At 32.6% G+C, this 18,722-nt stretch overlaps 1 protein-coding gene across 2 annotated transcripts in view; it reads left to right on the top strand.

The window, feature by feature from the left end:
- Nucleotides 1-818: 818 nt before the first annotated feature.
- Nucleotides 819-18,722, top strand: part of LOC143052166 (uncharacterized) — a 37,895-nt gene continuing 19,991 nt past the window's right edge. Inside the window, exons 1-3 of one of the 2 annotated variants that reach the window (XM_076225124.1) lie at nt 819-1,779; nt 15,773-15,938; nt 18,288-18,397. In XM_076225124.1, the coding sequence (XP_076081239.1) occupies nt 1,678-1,779; nt 15,773-15,938; nt 18,288-18,397 (378 nt within the window). In that variant the 5' untranslated portion in view covers nt 819-1,677. Of the gene's footprint in view, nt 1,780-8,457; nt 11,023-15,772; nt 15,939-18,287; nt 18,398-18,722 lie in introns of those variants that run through there. The other variant, XM_076225123.1, reaches the window with a different exon arrangement.

Here is an 18,722-nt window from a genome sequence, read left to right as displayed (position 1 = left end):
CTCCTGCCCCCCCCCCCCCCCCCCCCAGAATATCAAATGGTCGTCCCCTAATGTTGCATCTTTTGGGATATGTTTAACCAGTATCAAGTAGTGTGTGCCTAAAAGATAATATACATCCCTACTCCATTCAAAAAAGGAACAACACGCAAAACTTGAAGAAAAACAAATTTGTACCAAATTGTAGTTTTCTATAATCTTTAAACAATTTAGCATAATATACTTTATAATTGAACTGTTGTCTTCCTTATGGTCGGGTTGTTGTCTCTTTGACACATTCCACATTTCCATTCTCAATTTTATTTACTATTGTATTTAAAAACCAATGAATCAAGTTCTTGTATATCATTTCAAATCTAAATCCCTATGAAACCTCTTTAAAATACACTTATACGGTGTTGAATTTATTACGACGATGATTTTGATGAAAACAAAATTTACTGAAACGTGAACTAAAAGGAGTTTAATTCAATTTTTAAATAAAGTCTACAAATTCAATGAAAAAAGAGATCTTAAGAGGCAATTGTCGTGTAAACGGAAAATACATTACCATAAATTTCAAAAGTACAATCAGATATAAAATTTAAACAAACATGTACCGGTTAGTTACGTACATTCATCTGCAATTAGATTCTAGATAATTACATAATTAAATAATTACGTTACCTTTTATTTACAAACTATCCCTTGGGGTGCCTCAGGGATGTACATTCAGAGTTCGTATTACATTTAAAGGCATTGAAGTTTCCACTAAGCTAAATATGTAAACATTGACACTGGATCATTTTCATCTAATTACTTTCGCTAGAATTACTCATTCGGGTAGGTTTTGTTATATTTAACAAGTTTCAAGGGTGTTTTGACATTATACCTTTCATAAAACATGTAGTATAGTTTGTTTTGCTATTTGTTTTCCTTGAACTTTTGCGGTTATACATGCTCAGAGCTACCATATAATTCAAACATAAGGATCATTGGAGTGTTATTATCCAAGTTACTTTATAACTACATGTGATATTTGAGTGTTCATTTATAGGAAGGAAGAACAGTATGCGTCAAGCGAATGACGAATAAATTCGTTTTGTGTATTCTTCAAAAGGAAATTTCTATTTCAATAAAGGAGATATATTTCAATAAGTAGGCGGTATGTTCTTATGTCCATTATTGATATAACGGTCAACATCATGGACAATGCCGAGTGAGTTTTAATGCAAAAGTATCGTTTCAAAAAGACATACTTTATTTAGAGTTTCAGATCATTCTACAAGCTGGAATATAGAAGTTTCTGCAGAATTAAAGCAATCTTAATTTGGGATATTTATTATGTGCATAAAGTAAAAAGTATGGAATCGTGATTTTAACAAGGATTTAGTTTTTATCGGCAGCTTCCGTATTGATAACTTTCAGCGTTTAATCAGAATTTTTATGATAAAAAAATCGAATTTAATGAAACTTTTTAGAGGATTCATTGAAGCGAGTTATAAATTATAACAAAACTGCTGCATTAAACTCTAACTAATAAGTTCTAAGTACATCAGTGAAGAATCTATATGAACCATTTAACACACTTCAATTAAAACGAACCGGTTGGATGGATCTTTAATGCAACCACTGTGACAGAAAAAATAACTTAATTCATACAGTATATTCTTCAAGGCTTTGGGAACTAGAATATTCAGGATGATGTTAATACTGTGCTTAATATTTGTCGGAATTGTGAATGGATACGTCCGTAATTTTACGTTGTATGACGTCATAATGGATGACAATAGATTCCGAAAGGTGAGTTCTTTTGAAAAGAGTTTAATTTCACCTCCTTTTGTTTTTTTGTTTTTTTATATTTGGGTGGTTTATTGCTTAACAGTTACTGAACATAAAAAGCTAAGCCCTTTGAAATCAATAATATTAATAGAAGAGATTTTTATACTGTTAGCATGAATTGTAGAATGCTGAAAGTCTTGCAGCCAAAAGGTGATTGACGTTATTAAAAGTAGACATTTAAACAGCGGTAGTTAACTATACAGAAACTGGATACGTGTTATGATTTTCAAATATTTCATGGAAACAAACTTTTGCGTCTCTTGTGAAGAATTGTCTCCTTGTTATTGAGCAACATCTACTTATTTTTGTTTGTCATTAGCTATAGGTGATTGTAACTGTCAATTTCTAGGTACTATTCGTATCTGATGTAAGGGAGCTACCATTTGATTTTTATGAGGGGGGCTAGGATGAAATTTGAAAAAAATAGGCAGGACAGGAGTTTTGAGTAAAAAAAAGGCAGGATGAGACACTTTGCAAAAAAAAAAGGCAGGATGACAATTTAGGTAAAAAAAGTCAGGATAAACTAATAAAAAAAGGCAGGACCGAATAGAGTGAAAAATAAAAAGGCAGGACAGAGATTACAACTAAAAAAAAATGCAGGACAAAATTTTTCATCCTAGCCCCCCATAAAAATCAAATGGTAGCTCCCTAATCAAAAAATTATATTGTACTAAAGTGAAGATTTCCAATCTCCTGTTTTGGTAAAACTATATCTTTCTTTTTTTCTCAGGGAATGCTTTCATCTTATAACAACCTGAATTATTCTAATCCCGAATTTGTGCAGTTTCTGGATTTCTCATGGTATTCAAAATATATTCAACCTTTTAAAATATATTCAACCTTTTATAGTTATATAATTATGCTGATAATATAGTTTTGATTCAACCTTCGAGCTGTGCGATAAACAATAACACAAAGAGTCTTTGCATGCACGAGATGGCTATTGAAATAAAGAAAGGAGATTTTAATGTATTCAAATAACGTTGAATAATTTTCATATCATCTAGTCTTTATATTGGACTGATTTATTTTTTTAAAAATGCACTTAAAGGTAAAAAACAATACGGAATCCAGGCCCGTAGCCAGGAATTTCCAAGGGGGTTCGTTGGACTCATGAACTCGACTTTAACAGTCACAATTTGAAGAAAACGTTGACTTTAACAGTGCTTATTTAATTTCAAGGGGGGGGGGGGGGTTCGTCCGAACCCCCCTGGCTGCGGGTATGGAATCATTGAGACGTGAATAAGTATGTGAATGTCGGTGCGTTTAGAACCGACTACATGGTATGGGTATTTCTCATAGTTGAAGGCCGAACGGTGGCCTATAATTGCATAAATCCACTTCTTTTGACCTTTGGTGGATAGTTGTCTCTTAAATCATACCATGTTTCCTTATTTGTTCATCAGTATGTGCATGTCGTGCAGAGTGTTAAGACAGCTATATTAAAAAAAAAATCGCATATATATGCTTCTATCGAATGGTTGATTTGCTTTCGGACAAAACATGTTAAAAGCAAAATCACAAAACTACTGAACTCCGAGGAAAATTTAAAACGGACAGTCCCAAACAAATGGCAAAATCAAAAGATTGTGAACGGTTGCAAATTTTGAGTGCAAAATCAAAAGATTGTGAACGGTTGCAAATTTTGAGTGCAAAATCAAAAGATTGTGAACGGTTGCAAATTTTGAGTGCAAAATCAAAAGATTGTGAACGGTTGGAAATTTTGAGTATTAACTCTACACTTTCCTTTGATTGTCTAAAACCTAAATGAATGCATACATATAACATTTGTACTATCATACATCATGTTAAATTCGGTCGCGCCTTTTCTCTTAAGTACATGTAGCTTGTACCCAACAAATCTGTTTTTATGATTGTACCTAACCGTACCCACAAAATAAAATGACTCAGAAAAAAATAACATTAAATGATTATATCCGCCACCAATTAATTCAACTAGGAGTCAAGCTGACTGGGAAAGGTTGTAAATTTAATTTAAAATTCGAATAAATGTCTTATTTCCGATATAACAACAACAATTTAAAACACTTTAGAATTTCTTCAAAAAGAAGTGAAAGGTTGTGACACTTTCTGTTGTCCACTTAGTTTATTTTGTTTGGATATGGTAATTATTTTTGTGAAGTTTTGTGATAATAAACAAGCCCTGGATTAAAAAAGTCTATAGTTTTCGTTTCCTGTTATTTGTTTTGTTTGGGTAATCTAAATGGTCAATATTTGTAATTGAAACTGGGTAAATGTTTATGTATGTTTGACCTATTATAAAAAGTACAAAACGTTGACCTATTTTCAGTTGAACTTTTTTAAGACAACTACAATGTACAAACAAAAGACTATAGACCGTAAATGTTAACAACTGGTGGTCTTCATATTGTCTGAATCAAATGAGAAAAACCAAAACCTTATAGAAAGCTTTAAATCCGGGGCGGAATCAGGATTTCTGACAGCAGGTGTAATTCCATAAAATGACAGTTTTATGGAGGGGGGGGGGGGGGGTAATGAGAAAGGCAAACAAAAATGTGGCGGGGTTCAACATGTTTGTCATCTCTTTACTCCCTACCCTTTAACAAACATGTTTAAACAAACGATCTCTTTCGATCATCAATAAATTGTCTCGCAACTATATGTTATTTTTCTATTAAGTGTTCCTATCGGAGACGTTACATGGAAAGTTATCGTCTTAAGAATATTAATGCATCTGGTATAGACATTATGACTTGTATATAACAAATAATGGCAACTTGGTTTGTAAGATTCAATTAGACTGAATCTAAATCTCCCGTATAAATTACTCCCTTGGGGGAGGAATATGTCCTTAAGTGAATTAGAATCATTGGCCTTGTTGATATCAATGGCATTTTATTAATCGGTTTATAATCATCTGCCTTCTTCTAGACATACATACATGTACGTATACGACGGATTGAAAGACAAAAATCAATTTAAATTCATAACCCTGGAAATCTTTTCTTTTTAAGCCGTGGTAAACAAGATGCTTTTTTCTTTCATTGATTACTTTTTTCAAATTGACAATCGTACGTATGACTGATGGGAATTTGTGAAAAGGCTTATAAAGTTGCATTTGTTAACTGTCTGAAGGGCACATTATTTTCTTTATCTGTATTAGAATGGTTGAAATAAGTATTGCGTTATGCGTTTCAAATGACTTAAGTAGATTGAACACTTCACCAAGGATTAAAGAGGGTTGTATTGTCCTTTATTGGCCAACATGTGTTCCGAATTATCCAACATATTTCGGACAATCGTGTTGTTCGACGTCACCTGTTCATACATGGATCTTTTACACATTTTCTATGCGAATTTGTTTATGACCTCCCTTGAAAGAAACAAAGAGAAAGGCAAATTACATATTCCAAAAGAAAAGGTATCTCGATCTAAACAAAGCATAATTTATATACATGCTTATTTGTACTTTTATTAAGAATAAAATGATAACTCCCCTCCTCAGAGGTTTATTTAGAGGGGACCAGTGGGCACCGGTCCCTCCTTTCGGTAGGAAATATTAAAGTAGGAAGCAAGACTGAAGCGGGCCCCCTCTTATGTAGTCGGTGTGTCTCCAATTATGACATTTTCTGGATCCGCCACTGCAGTCCTCTATCTCTTTAGGTTTTACCACTGTACTAGTAAAACGTCTTCCTCCAATACATGTACCTATTAGTAGGCCGTTAAATACCTATTAATTTTGTTAAAATACTAGTACAGGTTCTTTATTTTATTTTTTAAATATTTCAGCGTTCTACTTTTAAACAGTCGTGGGATAAATTTAATATTCAGTTTATAATTCAATGGTAATGTTCTTTGTTGCTTAATGATTGTTGCTGCATGGAAATTAACATTGAATCAGTTTCTTTCCACTTATATTACTCTCTCCGATTTTTTTTCTCTATAAGGCCGTAGTTTTTTTATTTTTAGTTTTACGAACCCTCCTACCCTAATTTTTGCCAAATAGGAAAAAAAATAAAATTAAAAATGTTGATTTTTATTTTTTTTTCTCCTCCGACCCAGTGTTTTTCATGCAAAAAAAAATAAATTTTAGTTCATAACTGCATGAAAGAATCTAAATTTATGCTCTTGGTGATTTAGTAAGTTGTTGCACATTGATTTTCAATTCAAACCTTGTCAAGAAAAAAAAATAGTTGTTACACTAGTAGAAAATCTCCTGGTGAAATAAAAAAATTTGTTTTTGATATTGACGGTTGGTATTAAAAAAAACAATCAGCAGCAGCAGTTTTTTTTTTTTTTTTTTTCGTCCTCCTACCCATTGGTTTTGTCAAAAAATTTCGTAAAACTAAAAATATAATAACTATGGCCTAAGTTGTGTCTTGTTTTTACATAATTATAAATATAAAATTGAAAACGCTAGAAATTGTAAAACATTTATATCCATTTAATACACAATGTGTTTAATCTTCGTTGGAATGTGTCATAGTTTATGTCATAACATTACGAGAGAGAGAAAATAGTAGTAAATACCTGATAATAGATCTTGTAAGTAATGTAAGATACGTGTATTTGATAAGAGGTTTAACTTTATCTGTGTTTTTATGAAAGTGAAAGAAACAAGAAAGAGTAATCTTACATAATAGATTAGTTTGCCTATAAAATCGAAAAAAGTTATGCAATCCATTTAAAATCCTATACGACATATCATGATATAATGAAATAGTTCATATCAGTCAGAGAGGTACATTTTTTACATGTACATGTACATGTATGAATGGACTTTACACTTTGCAAAATATACTTGCATGTTTTAAGTTTATTCATCTATAATTTATATAAGATATTTCTTATTTATCTAAAAAGATAGGCTAATCAAAACAAATCGGAGATATGTGTTTAACCGTTTTGAATATATATTAAGACACGTCATATCTACATGTACATGTACCGTTAATCGACACTATTCTAAACAGGTTATAGGGCTAACTAAGGACAAGAACGTTTAACATATCAACATAAGTATATTAATAAATCAAAACATTTTAATAACAGATTTTGAAAGAAAGCGAGATCTGAGTCTGATGTATTTCTAAGTGGTATTTGCTGTTATAGAAGTTTAGGAATGTTTGTTGTATGCTTTTAAACAAAATAGTTGGTAAAATTGCCAATAAGACAACTGCATTTGTAAAAACCAGACTGAGGAAATAAACTTCTCCTTACAGCAAGTAGCAATCAATAAAAGTAAAACTAGAAACTTAATTGATAATACATGCAAGAACGAACAAACAATAAACTCATAGACCGGCATCGCTTCCTCGGTTTCTTATGTGGTAGTACGAGATTTCAAAGTAATAAGAATCTAACAATAAACCGAAAAGAATTTGTACAAATATTTACACAAAAGGTCTTAAATACTTTAAAGGTTCTTCAATATTGATAGCGATAAAAGCCTTCCGACAGCTGTTTTGAAACTACTAACGCGATGAGCTTTGATTTGAAATAATATTTATATGGTTGACGAGACACTAATACCACTGTGTCCCCTTTAATTACTCGGAGATTAAAGATATTGGTTTGTATTGAACATTCACACAATAAACCTGAATGATAATCATGATATATAGAATGAATCAAATTTTTCAACATGCCTATAAGATAAATAATTAAATGTTAATGTTAATTAATATCTTTTATCATACAGGCGGCATTGCAATGGGCTGATATTAAAGGTTTACACATCATGTATGTTCGTTTCAAATAGGACTTTCATTGTTGAAGTTTCTTTTTATTTAGTTCCGGTAACCATATTAGATTAGCAATTATTCTTAAATCAAGTTGTTTTCTTTTGAAAAAAGTGGACGGGGTGTTCGAACTGAACCGTGAATCTGAAACAATTGATTTGAAAAGTCCTTTCTTATTTAAATTCGGGTTACATGTATCTAACTGAAATTACACATGTACAGTCCTCAAAATATGTGCACACAACCGATTATCACTCAAACACATGCACACACAAATGATCGCAAACAACTTCTGAAGAAAACCCGTCTTTGCATGACTGCCAAATGATGGACGAGTTCGAACTTTGCGCTCGTCAGCTTATATCATCAATATTTCCCGTTTAAGTGGCTATTAAATAACGTTTTACGATCGATTACCGTAAAACAAATTGACCGAGGTAAAGTCACTATTGACAAGGGGTGATAACGTTGGATCAATATTTTATTTCGGAAGACTTGACACACAAGACTATTGATCGAATTTACATGTATAATGACTATACCTTGGACGTTTAAGAAATTTTGATTGAATATTTGAATATTTTATATTAAAACCTTGATTGACACACAAGACTATTGATCGCATCCGGCACCTTGGACTTTATAGAAGATTTGATTTAATATATTGTTTTTGAAACTTGACGCACTTTAAAATTGACCTTGGAAGTTTTATAAGAAGTTTTGATTTGATATCTGTGTGAAAAGATTTATAGATCGATTTGATAGAAGACTACTAGTGATTTGAACAAACTTTCTATTCATTATAGCTGAATATCATTCTGAAAAGAAGAATCTTTATAATTACGTGATTATTTAAGAAATCACATTTTCCTGAAGGAAGAATTGCTTTCATTATGGGTATTACATCTATGATTCGGACTATTTGGAATACCACTTTGTATAAATAACTTTATATTTTAAACGCATCTGCAATACTAATATACATAGTTGGATTTATTTTTTGTAAGAAAGTTATTGGCTTTCTGAACAATTTCTCTGAGGACGATAGACGTTATCTATTTTCAGCTATTAAAAGTCTGTCACGGGATTTGCAATCAACTCAAACCACATACATGTACACTATACCGTATGTTATAGGACTTCTGTGTAGGACATAAAACAGTTATGCATTATTGTCCAACCGCCTCCAATAATTCGGATTATTGTGATCAATTTTATAGAAGTCTGCCTACACTATGACAGATCTGTTTTATATTTTTTCCCGCTATTCCCAATGTGTAGAAACATGTCGCCGATGCTGTAATATGTTAATATAACATCGTGAAGTGGAGACGTTAAATTGATAGAAATATCTAACCACGCATAGTTGTACAAGACAATTACTTGATAGATTTCAAAGGTCAGCATTGCTCCAAACCGGCTGTTAAAACATCGGTTATTTGGAAGTATATACAACTTTTAGACATTTATTACTTTGCATAGAACTTCGAAAGCTTGGCTTGAAATATCGTAACAGGAAGTTTATATTATCATTGTTGTATTATCTAAAAGTGGAGCATCAAAATCTTAGAGGAAATTAAAATAGAAATATTCATGCATTTGTTTAACGAACAGTATTGTTATTATCAGGAATGCATTGTCTTGTGACGTAAACTTTGGAATACGAAAACTTAAACAGAAACATACCTCGTGTATTTGTTTTGGCGATGCGATAATTGAAAATGTGCATTTCTCGTAATTGTTAACAGAATGCTGTAAATTAGATGATCTTCTCATAATGTATGTAAAAACAAGATCTTAATTAAGTGTATAACGAAGATCACTCATAAGTGATTTCTCATTTGTACCGCAACCGCCAAATATTTTTTATATTTTTATGTTGGATTAATAACGATATATCGCTTCAACTACTTGGCCGTCTGTATGCAAATTCTGCACATGTTCGGATAAATATGACATTTTGAAACATGCGGCATCAAAGTGATTAGGTGATGAAATTTATTAATGAAATTGACAACGAATTCTGTGTTGGCGGGAAAGTGAGCGGGAAAGGTGATTCTATTTTGGTTTACAGGCAGATGTGTTTATAGTGCAGCAGACGAGACGTACTAAATCGGGATTATTGCATCTAAATAAATAATATCGACATTTTTGTGTCTTGAAACTAGAATAATAAATTTTCTATCAAATATACTTCTTTTCGAAAGGAGATCGTAATTTAGAAATGAGTATGTTTAATGATATTCAATCGGATTATTAAAGGGAGAGCTGATTTCCGATCGATTTAAAATTAAACACAATTCGTGATTTTTTTCTTCTTGAAAGACACGAAAAGAACAAACGCAAATCCGATGAACAATTATGTATTATGTGAATTATTTTAAGTGTCTATCAAAATCCAATATCCGGCCCTTTTAGTCGTAACACTATACAATACAAAAATACGTTTCAAGTTCTATATTTATCTGAGATTTTATCGAGACAATTTATTAACTAAGTCTATTGTTGACAACCTCACATTCCTCATTCGTCACTGTGAACAATCTATATAAGTAAAAAGGACAATGATTAGTAGATTGTATACTATTACAGCTACTAGTGTGAGCTTTGTTGAACAAGAAACAATATATCTATAGATTATGTGCAATCGCATCTTTATACTTACATGCTAACTGAAGCATACACGGAAGGTAAAAACGTCAGCTATTTATTAAGTAAATAGTACAAATTCGGTCGTAAAAGTTATTTTTTGACACCTGCAATAAATAAGAAAATGAACTATTTCTACACTCATAAAGTACTATTATGTGTGTTTGTTTAAAGGAATTCAGGAAAAGATAGAGGAATATATATTGTTTTGAGGATTTTCAGTGGTAAATAAACGTTTTAAACAAATACTATTCATATTCACCGAAATCAATAGTAAACAAACTATTGAGAGTGCATATCTGTCGACGGCAATAAATAGATGAATCGAAGTATTTTTGTTCGTGTATATGAAATATATATATGGGGTAAACTATTTATGTGTTTTGGAGTGTTGTGAAAATTAAGTTGTATGCCACTGGGAATAAATCTTCCATTCATAAAACACATGTTCCAAAAATCGATGACTTTTGTGAATGGGAAAAGACGACAATTAACACACGAACTGATAAATTATTAACTTGACCTATTTGAATTTGTCATGGTCCATTGCACATCGAAAGTGTCCATGAAAGGAGTATTATTTCCTCAATTCTCTAGGGAAAACCACCTCCGTAAAATGTGAATAATTGAAAATAAACAATCTCGTGTAGGATTACATTACTTATAATTAGAAAAAAGTGTTTATTCAGCTATTATAAATAAAATGAGGATCTTTGTGGAGTATGCACTTTTAGGAATTTTGTTAAATTTCAATGGAGTATTGCTTGACAATTTATACACGAAGTCTAAAACAATTGTTGAACTGATATCGGGAACTAATAGATTACGACAGGTAAGTTTGGCCATCTGTCAGGTAATGACCATGGGAAAATTTGTGAAAAATCTCCATAAAACATCATATGGGAAAAACATGGGAAAATAGAATGTCCGTCCGATTTTCGAGATTAATAATCAATTGAGAATCTCCATAAAACATCATATGGGTAATATGTTGGTAATATAGCATGGGAGAATATAATGTCCGTCCGATTTTCGATATTAATAATCAATTATGAATCTCCAAAAAACATCATATGGGAAGCACGTTGGTCATATAGCATGGGAAAATATAAATTAATGTGCGTCCGATGTTAGGGCTTAATCGAATCAATTAGTAGAACTTGTGAACTCTTGGCTTTTTATGTATTACATCTGTTTCAAAGATATACTTTGCGGTCAACCTGTATAATTCAGTCCCTACATGTTATCGATCTATCCTACTTGCTAGTTTTTACTTGAAGTAATCGTAGAATTTAGCGGAATATAAGGACTGAATTATTCGGGTTTACTTACGATATGTGGTTTACTCATTGTCGAAGGCCGTACGGTGACCTATAGTTGTTAACTTCTATGTTATTTGGTCTCTGGTGGATAGATGCCTCAGTGGCGATCTTACCACACATTTCTATTCTTTATATTTTATATAAAAAAGAAGATGTGGTATGATTGCCAATGAGACAACTATCCACAAAAGACCAAAATGACACAGACATTAACAACTATAGGTCACCGTACGGCCTTCAACAATGAGCAAAGCCCATACCGCATAGTCAGCTATAAAAGGCACCGATAAGACAATGTAAAACAATTCAAACGAGAAAACTAATTTAGTTAATTTTGTTGTAATCTATAGAAAATAACTATAAAAATGAAGGTCTCGCTCATTTATTGGCAACCTATGTACATATAACATGTATTGCAGAAGAACCCGTATTCATGACTTAAACTTTAAAATTCCAATCTTTTTAGCCTTGCGTTTCATATCATTTGTGTACATAGCACAAAGTAAATGAGAATTGTTTAAACTAATGAATAGTTAATTATATTTTGCATCATGTAGAACGTTTACCTCTACTATACTAAAGATTAGAATACAATACACAATATTACAATTGACATTCTTTCTTGACAGGGCTAAAGTTAAAATGAAAATTAGCTAATTCGTATAACAACAGTATATACAACATGTACAAGTACAGAATGCAGGCTTACTGTATGTTGATGTAATTGTCTTTTTATTATGGCGAGAATATGGATTTTGAAAGCACTCTTTAACAGGGGATGACTCTTTTTCTTGAAATATTGTGATGTATATGAAATATGTATGTACGTAACCAGGCACGGAAAAAGGGGCGGAACACTTGTTTATGTTAATTAACCATACCAAGTAAAGGATCTAAAATTTAAAGTGAGGGTCTACTGACACTATGGAATAGGAGCTCAATCGGGTTCTGTTGTATTGATGAAAATATAGCGACACGAAACGAAAAATATAGATTTATTTGGACTGACCGTTATGAGAGCTCCAGTATAGTGGCTCGTATTTTCTATTAGCTACGTGCATTTAAAATTTTCAAATAGTTTTTTAATGACGGGAAACCGACATAATGATGTTAAAATCGATTCAAAAAAAGCCAGAAATCATGCAGGATATAAACGTTGAAAAACGTAGAAATGAATCATTTATGGCAGTCCCAACATTTGTAAGTCACATGTTCTAGGTTTGACTATATGACTATATTTGTAAGTCACACGTTCTGGGATTGACTATATGACTACATGTATACCTGTAAGTCACACGTTCTGAGTTTGACTATATGACTACATGTATACCTGTAAGTCACACGTTCTGAGTTTGACTATATGACTACATGTATACCTGTAAGTCACACGTTCTGAGTTTGACTATATGACGATATTTGTAAGTCACACGTTCTGGGTTTGACTGACTGACTTCACTTGTAAGTTGTATACGTTCTGAGTTGGCTTGAATAAATATTAATTTTGTAAGTTTCTCGTTCTAAATTAAACTAAACATATGGATAGAGGTAAACATGTACAAATGTACATGTCCAAAACTTGTATTAATTAGTTATCAAAGACAAGTCGTAAGATTGTGTAAAACGTCATCAAATGTAGATATTTGTCTTTCATATTGATGTATTGGTCTCCAATTATTGGTTTATTGATTTAATTAGATGTTTATGTCCATCGTTATGTTTACATGACATGTTTATTTATCATGGAAAGATCTCAGTATGTCTCTGTCTGTCGTGTAACTGTGTAAAGTTTAAGTCTTTCAATAGTGTCCCATGAAACTTAAGCGTATACATGATATACAAATTGTATGACTTTCCTTTGAGCAAGCACACTGTTGCATCATTTTTATTTCGAAAAAAGATAAGGTATCGTACTTTGAAAAAAAGGATAGAAAAATAAGAAAATTAATTAAGGAAAGATAGAGACCGAAAAAATCGAAGCAATTAAAGAAGAATAAGATAAGAGGTAAGGTACCCCCCTCAATCCAGACCCTCATACAAGCAAATCTGACACTGAAATTCGTTTGTACAAAACTGCTTGTTACAGAGGAATTATGTGTTTGAGTGAATATAAAAAAGAAGATGTGGTATGATTGCCAATGAGACAACTATCCACAAAAGACCAAAATGACACAAACATTAACAACTATAGGTCACCGTACGGCCTTCAACAAAGAGCAAAGCCCATACCGCATAGTCAGCTATAATAGGCCCCGATAAGACAATGTAAAACAATTCAAACGAGAAAACTAACGGCCTTATTTATGTCGAAAAAAATGAACGAAAAACAAATATGTAACACATAAACAAACGACAACCACTGAACTACAGGCTCCTGACTTGGGACAGGCACATACATAAATAATGTGGCGGGGTTAAACATGATTCTAGGGATACATTTACAATTTAAACTGAAAAAAAAAAAAACATACTACGTTTTATGTTGCGTAGATCTGTTGTAAATAAAGGTCTGCTATCAAATTGCCCCTCAATAAAACGTGTCACTATTTTAAACCTCTTATCGTGTAAAGTTGAATAACCTTGCATGTAAACTTAAATAGCGAAACACATCAAGTGGTATACAAAGAATAATGAATATAGTATGCATTAACGACTACAGAAGTATTTGCACCATAATGTGAACGAAAACTTTTATTGCAAAATGGTTGTATTAATTTTTGTTAGGCCTCGGTGTCTTGTGGCCTTTGTAGTTCAACTACTATATTACTAGCTTGTCAACACTGATATTATTGTAAATTCGAACCCCGAGCATACGACGAGTGCATCGTATTATCTTTCTACTGCTGGTATTTGTCTATGTGGTCGTCTCTCCTGTATATTTGATGTATTATTGACGTTCCATTCGTCTCAACTCGGCCGATTCCGTACCCTCATCTAACGGAGAGTAGCGGATTTTACCGAGGATTGCCGAATGATTGACGTTCACGTCATATCCCTTGTATTTATTGTATATACATTTTGTTTTTCTTGAGCTATTCACTATGAAAAGAATAAATAAAAAAAAAAGTGCCGGATTTTAAAACTATTTTTGATCGTGAACGGTTTGTAAAAGAAGACTTTTTCTCACTAGAAAATGATATTTTTAAAATACATGTCATAACGGTCAAAACTACAAAATGTAAAGGATTTATGTAATAAAAAGATAAAGATACGCACGAGTAAGACCTAAATAGATTAAAATTGACAATAACTTAATCTTTTAACCTATTCATATTTGAAATACGATGTTTAGATCGACATATTAATACCAAACTATATCTAAATTACCATGTTATCAAATAACATCTGGATGATGGGCGTTATTCAGAGCGGATTATTAAACCATAATATACGTTTGACACGCTATTCGACCAAAGAGAAAAATCACAACTCTTTTCTCTGTTGATGTTTTTCTTTTAAAGAGCGGAGAAAAAATATGTAGTAAAACTTGTGTCGGCATGTCTTTCTTTTTTTCTACGTATTTGTTTGTATTGAATTGGTGTACATATATTGACATTTTGTACAAGAGAATGTACATTATTTTCAATTGGTAAAGTTATATGCGGGCGGCCCGTATTTATGCCTCGCCTACTGCACAAATATAAGTTTTATTGATATTTTCTTTCACAGTATGCTTCATCTTTGGTTGTTCGGACTTCCTTGGTGGTCTCGTGGTAACGTTCTCCTCTCGAGTACAGGAGGCAGAGTCAAACTATTAAATCGGTATTTTCTCTAAAGTGCAAAAGCCGATCAGCTTGGTTTTTTTTTTAAATATGTCCTTGTTGACTGCCATGTTCTCATTGTGAAAATTCGTCTTAACGTGTCGAGCTTGTACTACGGTACATAATCATACTGGGCGAATTTGCATTTAGTTTGTCACTGGGCGATAAACACAATACATGTAAATAATCATCCTCTGCATCAAGATTTTCAAGTTGACCTTTTGATTTCAAAATAGCTAGTAAATCAATTCTCTATCATTCCAAAAAATAATAATTTGTAGTATGATTTCCAATGAGGAAACTATACGAACAAAATCCGAATGACATAGATGTTAGCAACTATAAGTCTACTGACTGCCTTATGTGCAAAACCCATACCGTTTAGTAAGCTCTAAAAGGTCCCAATATGTCTGTTTCGTGTTGGAAATCAAATATACTCATATCGTATTTTCCTTGCTTTAATTATCATTGATACTGTATATTCAATTCCACCATTTTGTAGGTTTCAACCATGATAGAAGACGCTGGTTTGTCCTTGTTCTTTGAACAGAGTCATATAACTGCCTTTATACCTACAACAGAAGCTCTATTGACATTCGACGACAAGAAGTACGGGTACGATTTAACAGACAGAGAAACAGTCAGATCTCTTCTGTTATATCATATGGGTAAGTGGTCTGGACACCTACATTTGTATTTGTAATTTTGCTGTCCAATGGTCCCGAAAAATGAAATTGCCTGGAATAGAACACGATAGTTGTACATACCTTTCCTTGTTAATCTACCACATTGAGAAAGGGATGTGAGCCAGTCAAGTAATCTACAGGAGGTCTCGTGTAATAATAGAAACGTTCGATTGTGCAGAGGTTTCATAGGCATAATCGAATGCTCAATCAAATTCAACTGATATGAAAGACAATATTGATTTAACTACGACCGATTACCTTTTTTGGTATCACACGATAGTCTAAACGGTTCCTTTTACATTTTACCACGTTGGTAACTCAGCCAGGAACGTGATTAAATCGACTATTTGTAATATTACTGTATACGAGGTTTCAGGAAATGCAGAATCAAGTCAATTGCTTTTGCTTATGATACTGTTAGCACAAAAGTCTAGACATTCGTTTTGCATTTTGTCGCTAAGGAAGAAGATGGAGCCACACAAAAAAATGTGTTTTTTTTTCTCATAAAAAGCAGAACGGTCTCTATCTAACTCCAGGAGACCACGACCTTTTAGAATAGTTAGGACAAAGTTACATACTATTTCCGATTTTCATTTCTGGTGTCATTGTAAGTTTTGAAAACACGACCAATGGTATTTTTCTTCTTCTTTTTTTTTTACCAGAGGCTGTCATTCGATTCGGTAAAACATCCGGTCACGACGATACGTTATTGACTCTTTAGTTGATCTAGTTACTCTATGCCTTTAAAAGATTTTGTTCTTAACGACTTGTTAACTGTTTGTTTAATAGCAGCTATCAGTTTGCGTCAGTATTGTATTTGTTAGAGAACAGTAACCATTGTTATTTTACATGTCAAAATTTTATGAAATTCAAAAGTTGACCTTCTGTGTCAAACCCTTTTGCTGGTCAGCTAGAGGTCAAACAGATCAATGCGATTGGAAGAAAGAAAAGATCTCTGTAATTACAGCTGAATTAATCTGTGCGCCCACCCTAAAGAATTCATACTATGTTGTTAATATGTGGTTTCTGCTATTACATATGCGCACGTTTTATTCTGGTTTTTGTTTTGTGGTTTTGTTTATTTATTCTTTTAATAAATATTGTATTGAAAGTAAAAAAAATAGGACCTAATCTTCTATTTACTTTTACAATGTGTTCTTGCTCTTATCCATATACAGTATTACAATATCAGTGGTTTGCTTATGCTGCTCCTCTCTGTATTCACGGGGGATATATGAAAGAAAAGAGCGGAAGCATAATTTTGTAGGGTCATGTAAGCCCCAAACTTAATATAACGGATTTTTCTCAATGTTGAATGGCGTACGGTTGCCTAAAGTTGCTAACAACACCTTCATTTGAAATTTGGTTAATAGTTTTCACATTGGCAATCATAACCCATCCTATTAGTTTTACGAAGCCACTGTTATTTCAGTATCGTATGGATAATGTCAGTACTTTGGTACCGACACGATTAATAATACTTTTCTTACATAATCCATAGATTCAATTTATGATAATATAAAAAAAGAAGATAAGGTATGATTGCCAATGAGACAACTCTCCACAAAAGACCAAAATGACACAAAAAAAATAACAAATATAGGTCACCGTACGGACTTCAACAATGAGCAAAGCCCATACCGCATGCATAGTCAGCTCTAAAAAAGCCCCGAAATGACAATGTAAAACAATTCAAACGGGAAAACTAAGAATATATTAAGAAACTTAAGGCACCAACTCCCTTATACAAAGTTTATTCGTCAAATTTGTTGTGTTATTTAACATTAGTGTAATCTAACAGTATTGCTTTAAACAGTTGAAAAAAGCTTAAACGTTCGACGTATTTAATTACATAAAATGTCATGCTTAACGAGTGAAACTTTACTTAAAATGTTTAAAGAGTCCCAAACATTTGACAAGTTTGGTACGCCCGTAAAACAATCAGAGTTTTACTTCAATATGAATGAAACTAAAAAAAACCATGACATTTACAAAGCCTTCAAATATTAATGAGGAAAAGCTGTATTAAGGTGGTACCTAACACTACAGGGAGATAACTCTGTAAAGTCAGCTAAACGTTGCAATTACGTTGTGTTGTAAAAGGAATATTAAGCTTCTCAATGATCAAAATTGGTGTTTGTCAAACTGCTATATAACCAGTGTAATTTTTCTGACAAAACGGTTGGTTCAATTTTTTAAAATTTTTTATATTTTTGTTAAATTTACTTTGACAAAATTTTATAAAAATTAAACTAGCCAAATTAATTTTAGTGAAAGTGTTGGGTACCACCTTAATTTTTATCTTGTTAATGCATGTCCGTGTCTTTTCAGTTAAAGGTACGTATGTAGACAGTGATTTACCATCAGCAAAAGAAGCGAGATCACTTCATCCTTCCGGTTATAAACTTTATTTCAACCAGTTCACAGAAGGCACCGAAAAGGTCAGTTGGTTTGCTGAACAGTTAAGGTACCAGGTTATTTAATTTGAAACTTTACCGATATCGTGTTTAAGTAATTGCATAGGCTACGAAATAGTCCAGGGAAATCAACGGAAAAGTCACACAACAAATAGTTAGAGACAATTTGTATGCCCCACCTACGATAGTAGAGGGGCATTATGTTTTCTGGTCTGTGCGTCCGTTCGTTCGTCCGTCTGTTCGTTCGTCTGTTCGTTCGTCCGTCCGTCCGTTCGTTCGTCCGTCTGTCCCGCTACAGGTTAAAGTTTTTGGTCAAGGTAGTTTTTGATGAAGTTGAAGTCCAATCGAC

Source organism: Mytilus galloprovincialis, chromosome 11 (genome assembly GCF_965363235.1).
Source record: "Mytilus galloprovincialis chromosome 11, xbMytGall1.hap1.1, whole genome shotgun sequence".
Taxonomy (NCBI): domain Eukaryota; kingdom Metazoa; phylum Mollusca; class Bivalvia; order Mytilida; family Mytilidae; genus Mytilus; species Mytilus galloprovincialis.
The sequence above is the reverse complement of the archived record's forward strand: the minus strand, read 5'-3'. Positions and strand labels throughout refer to the sequence as shown.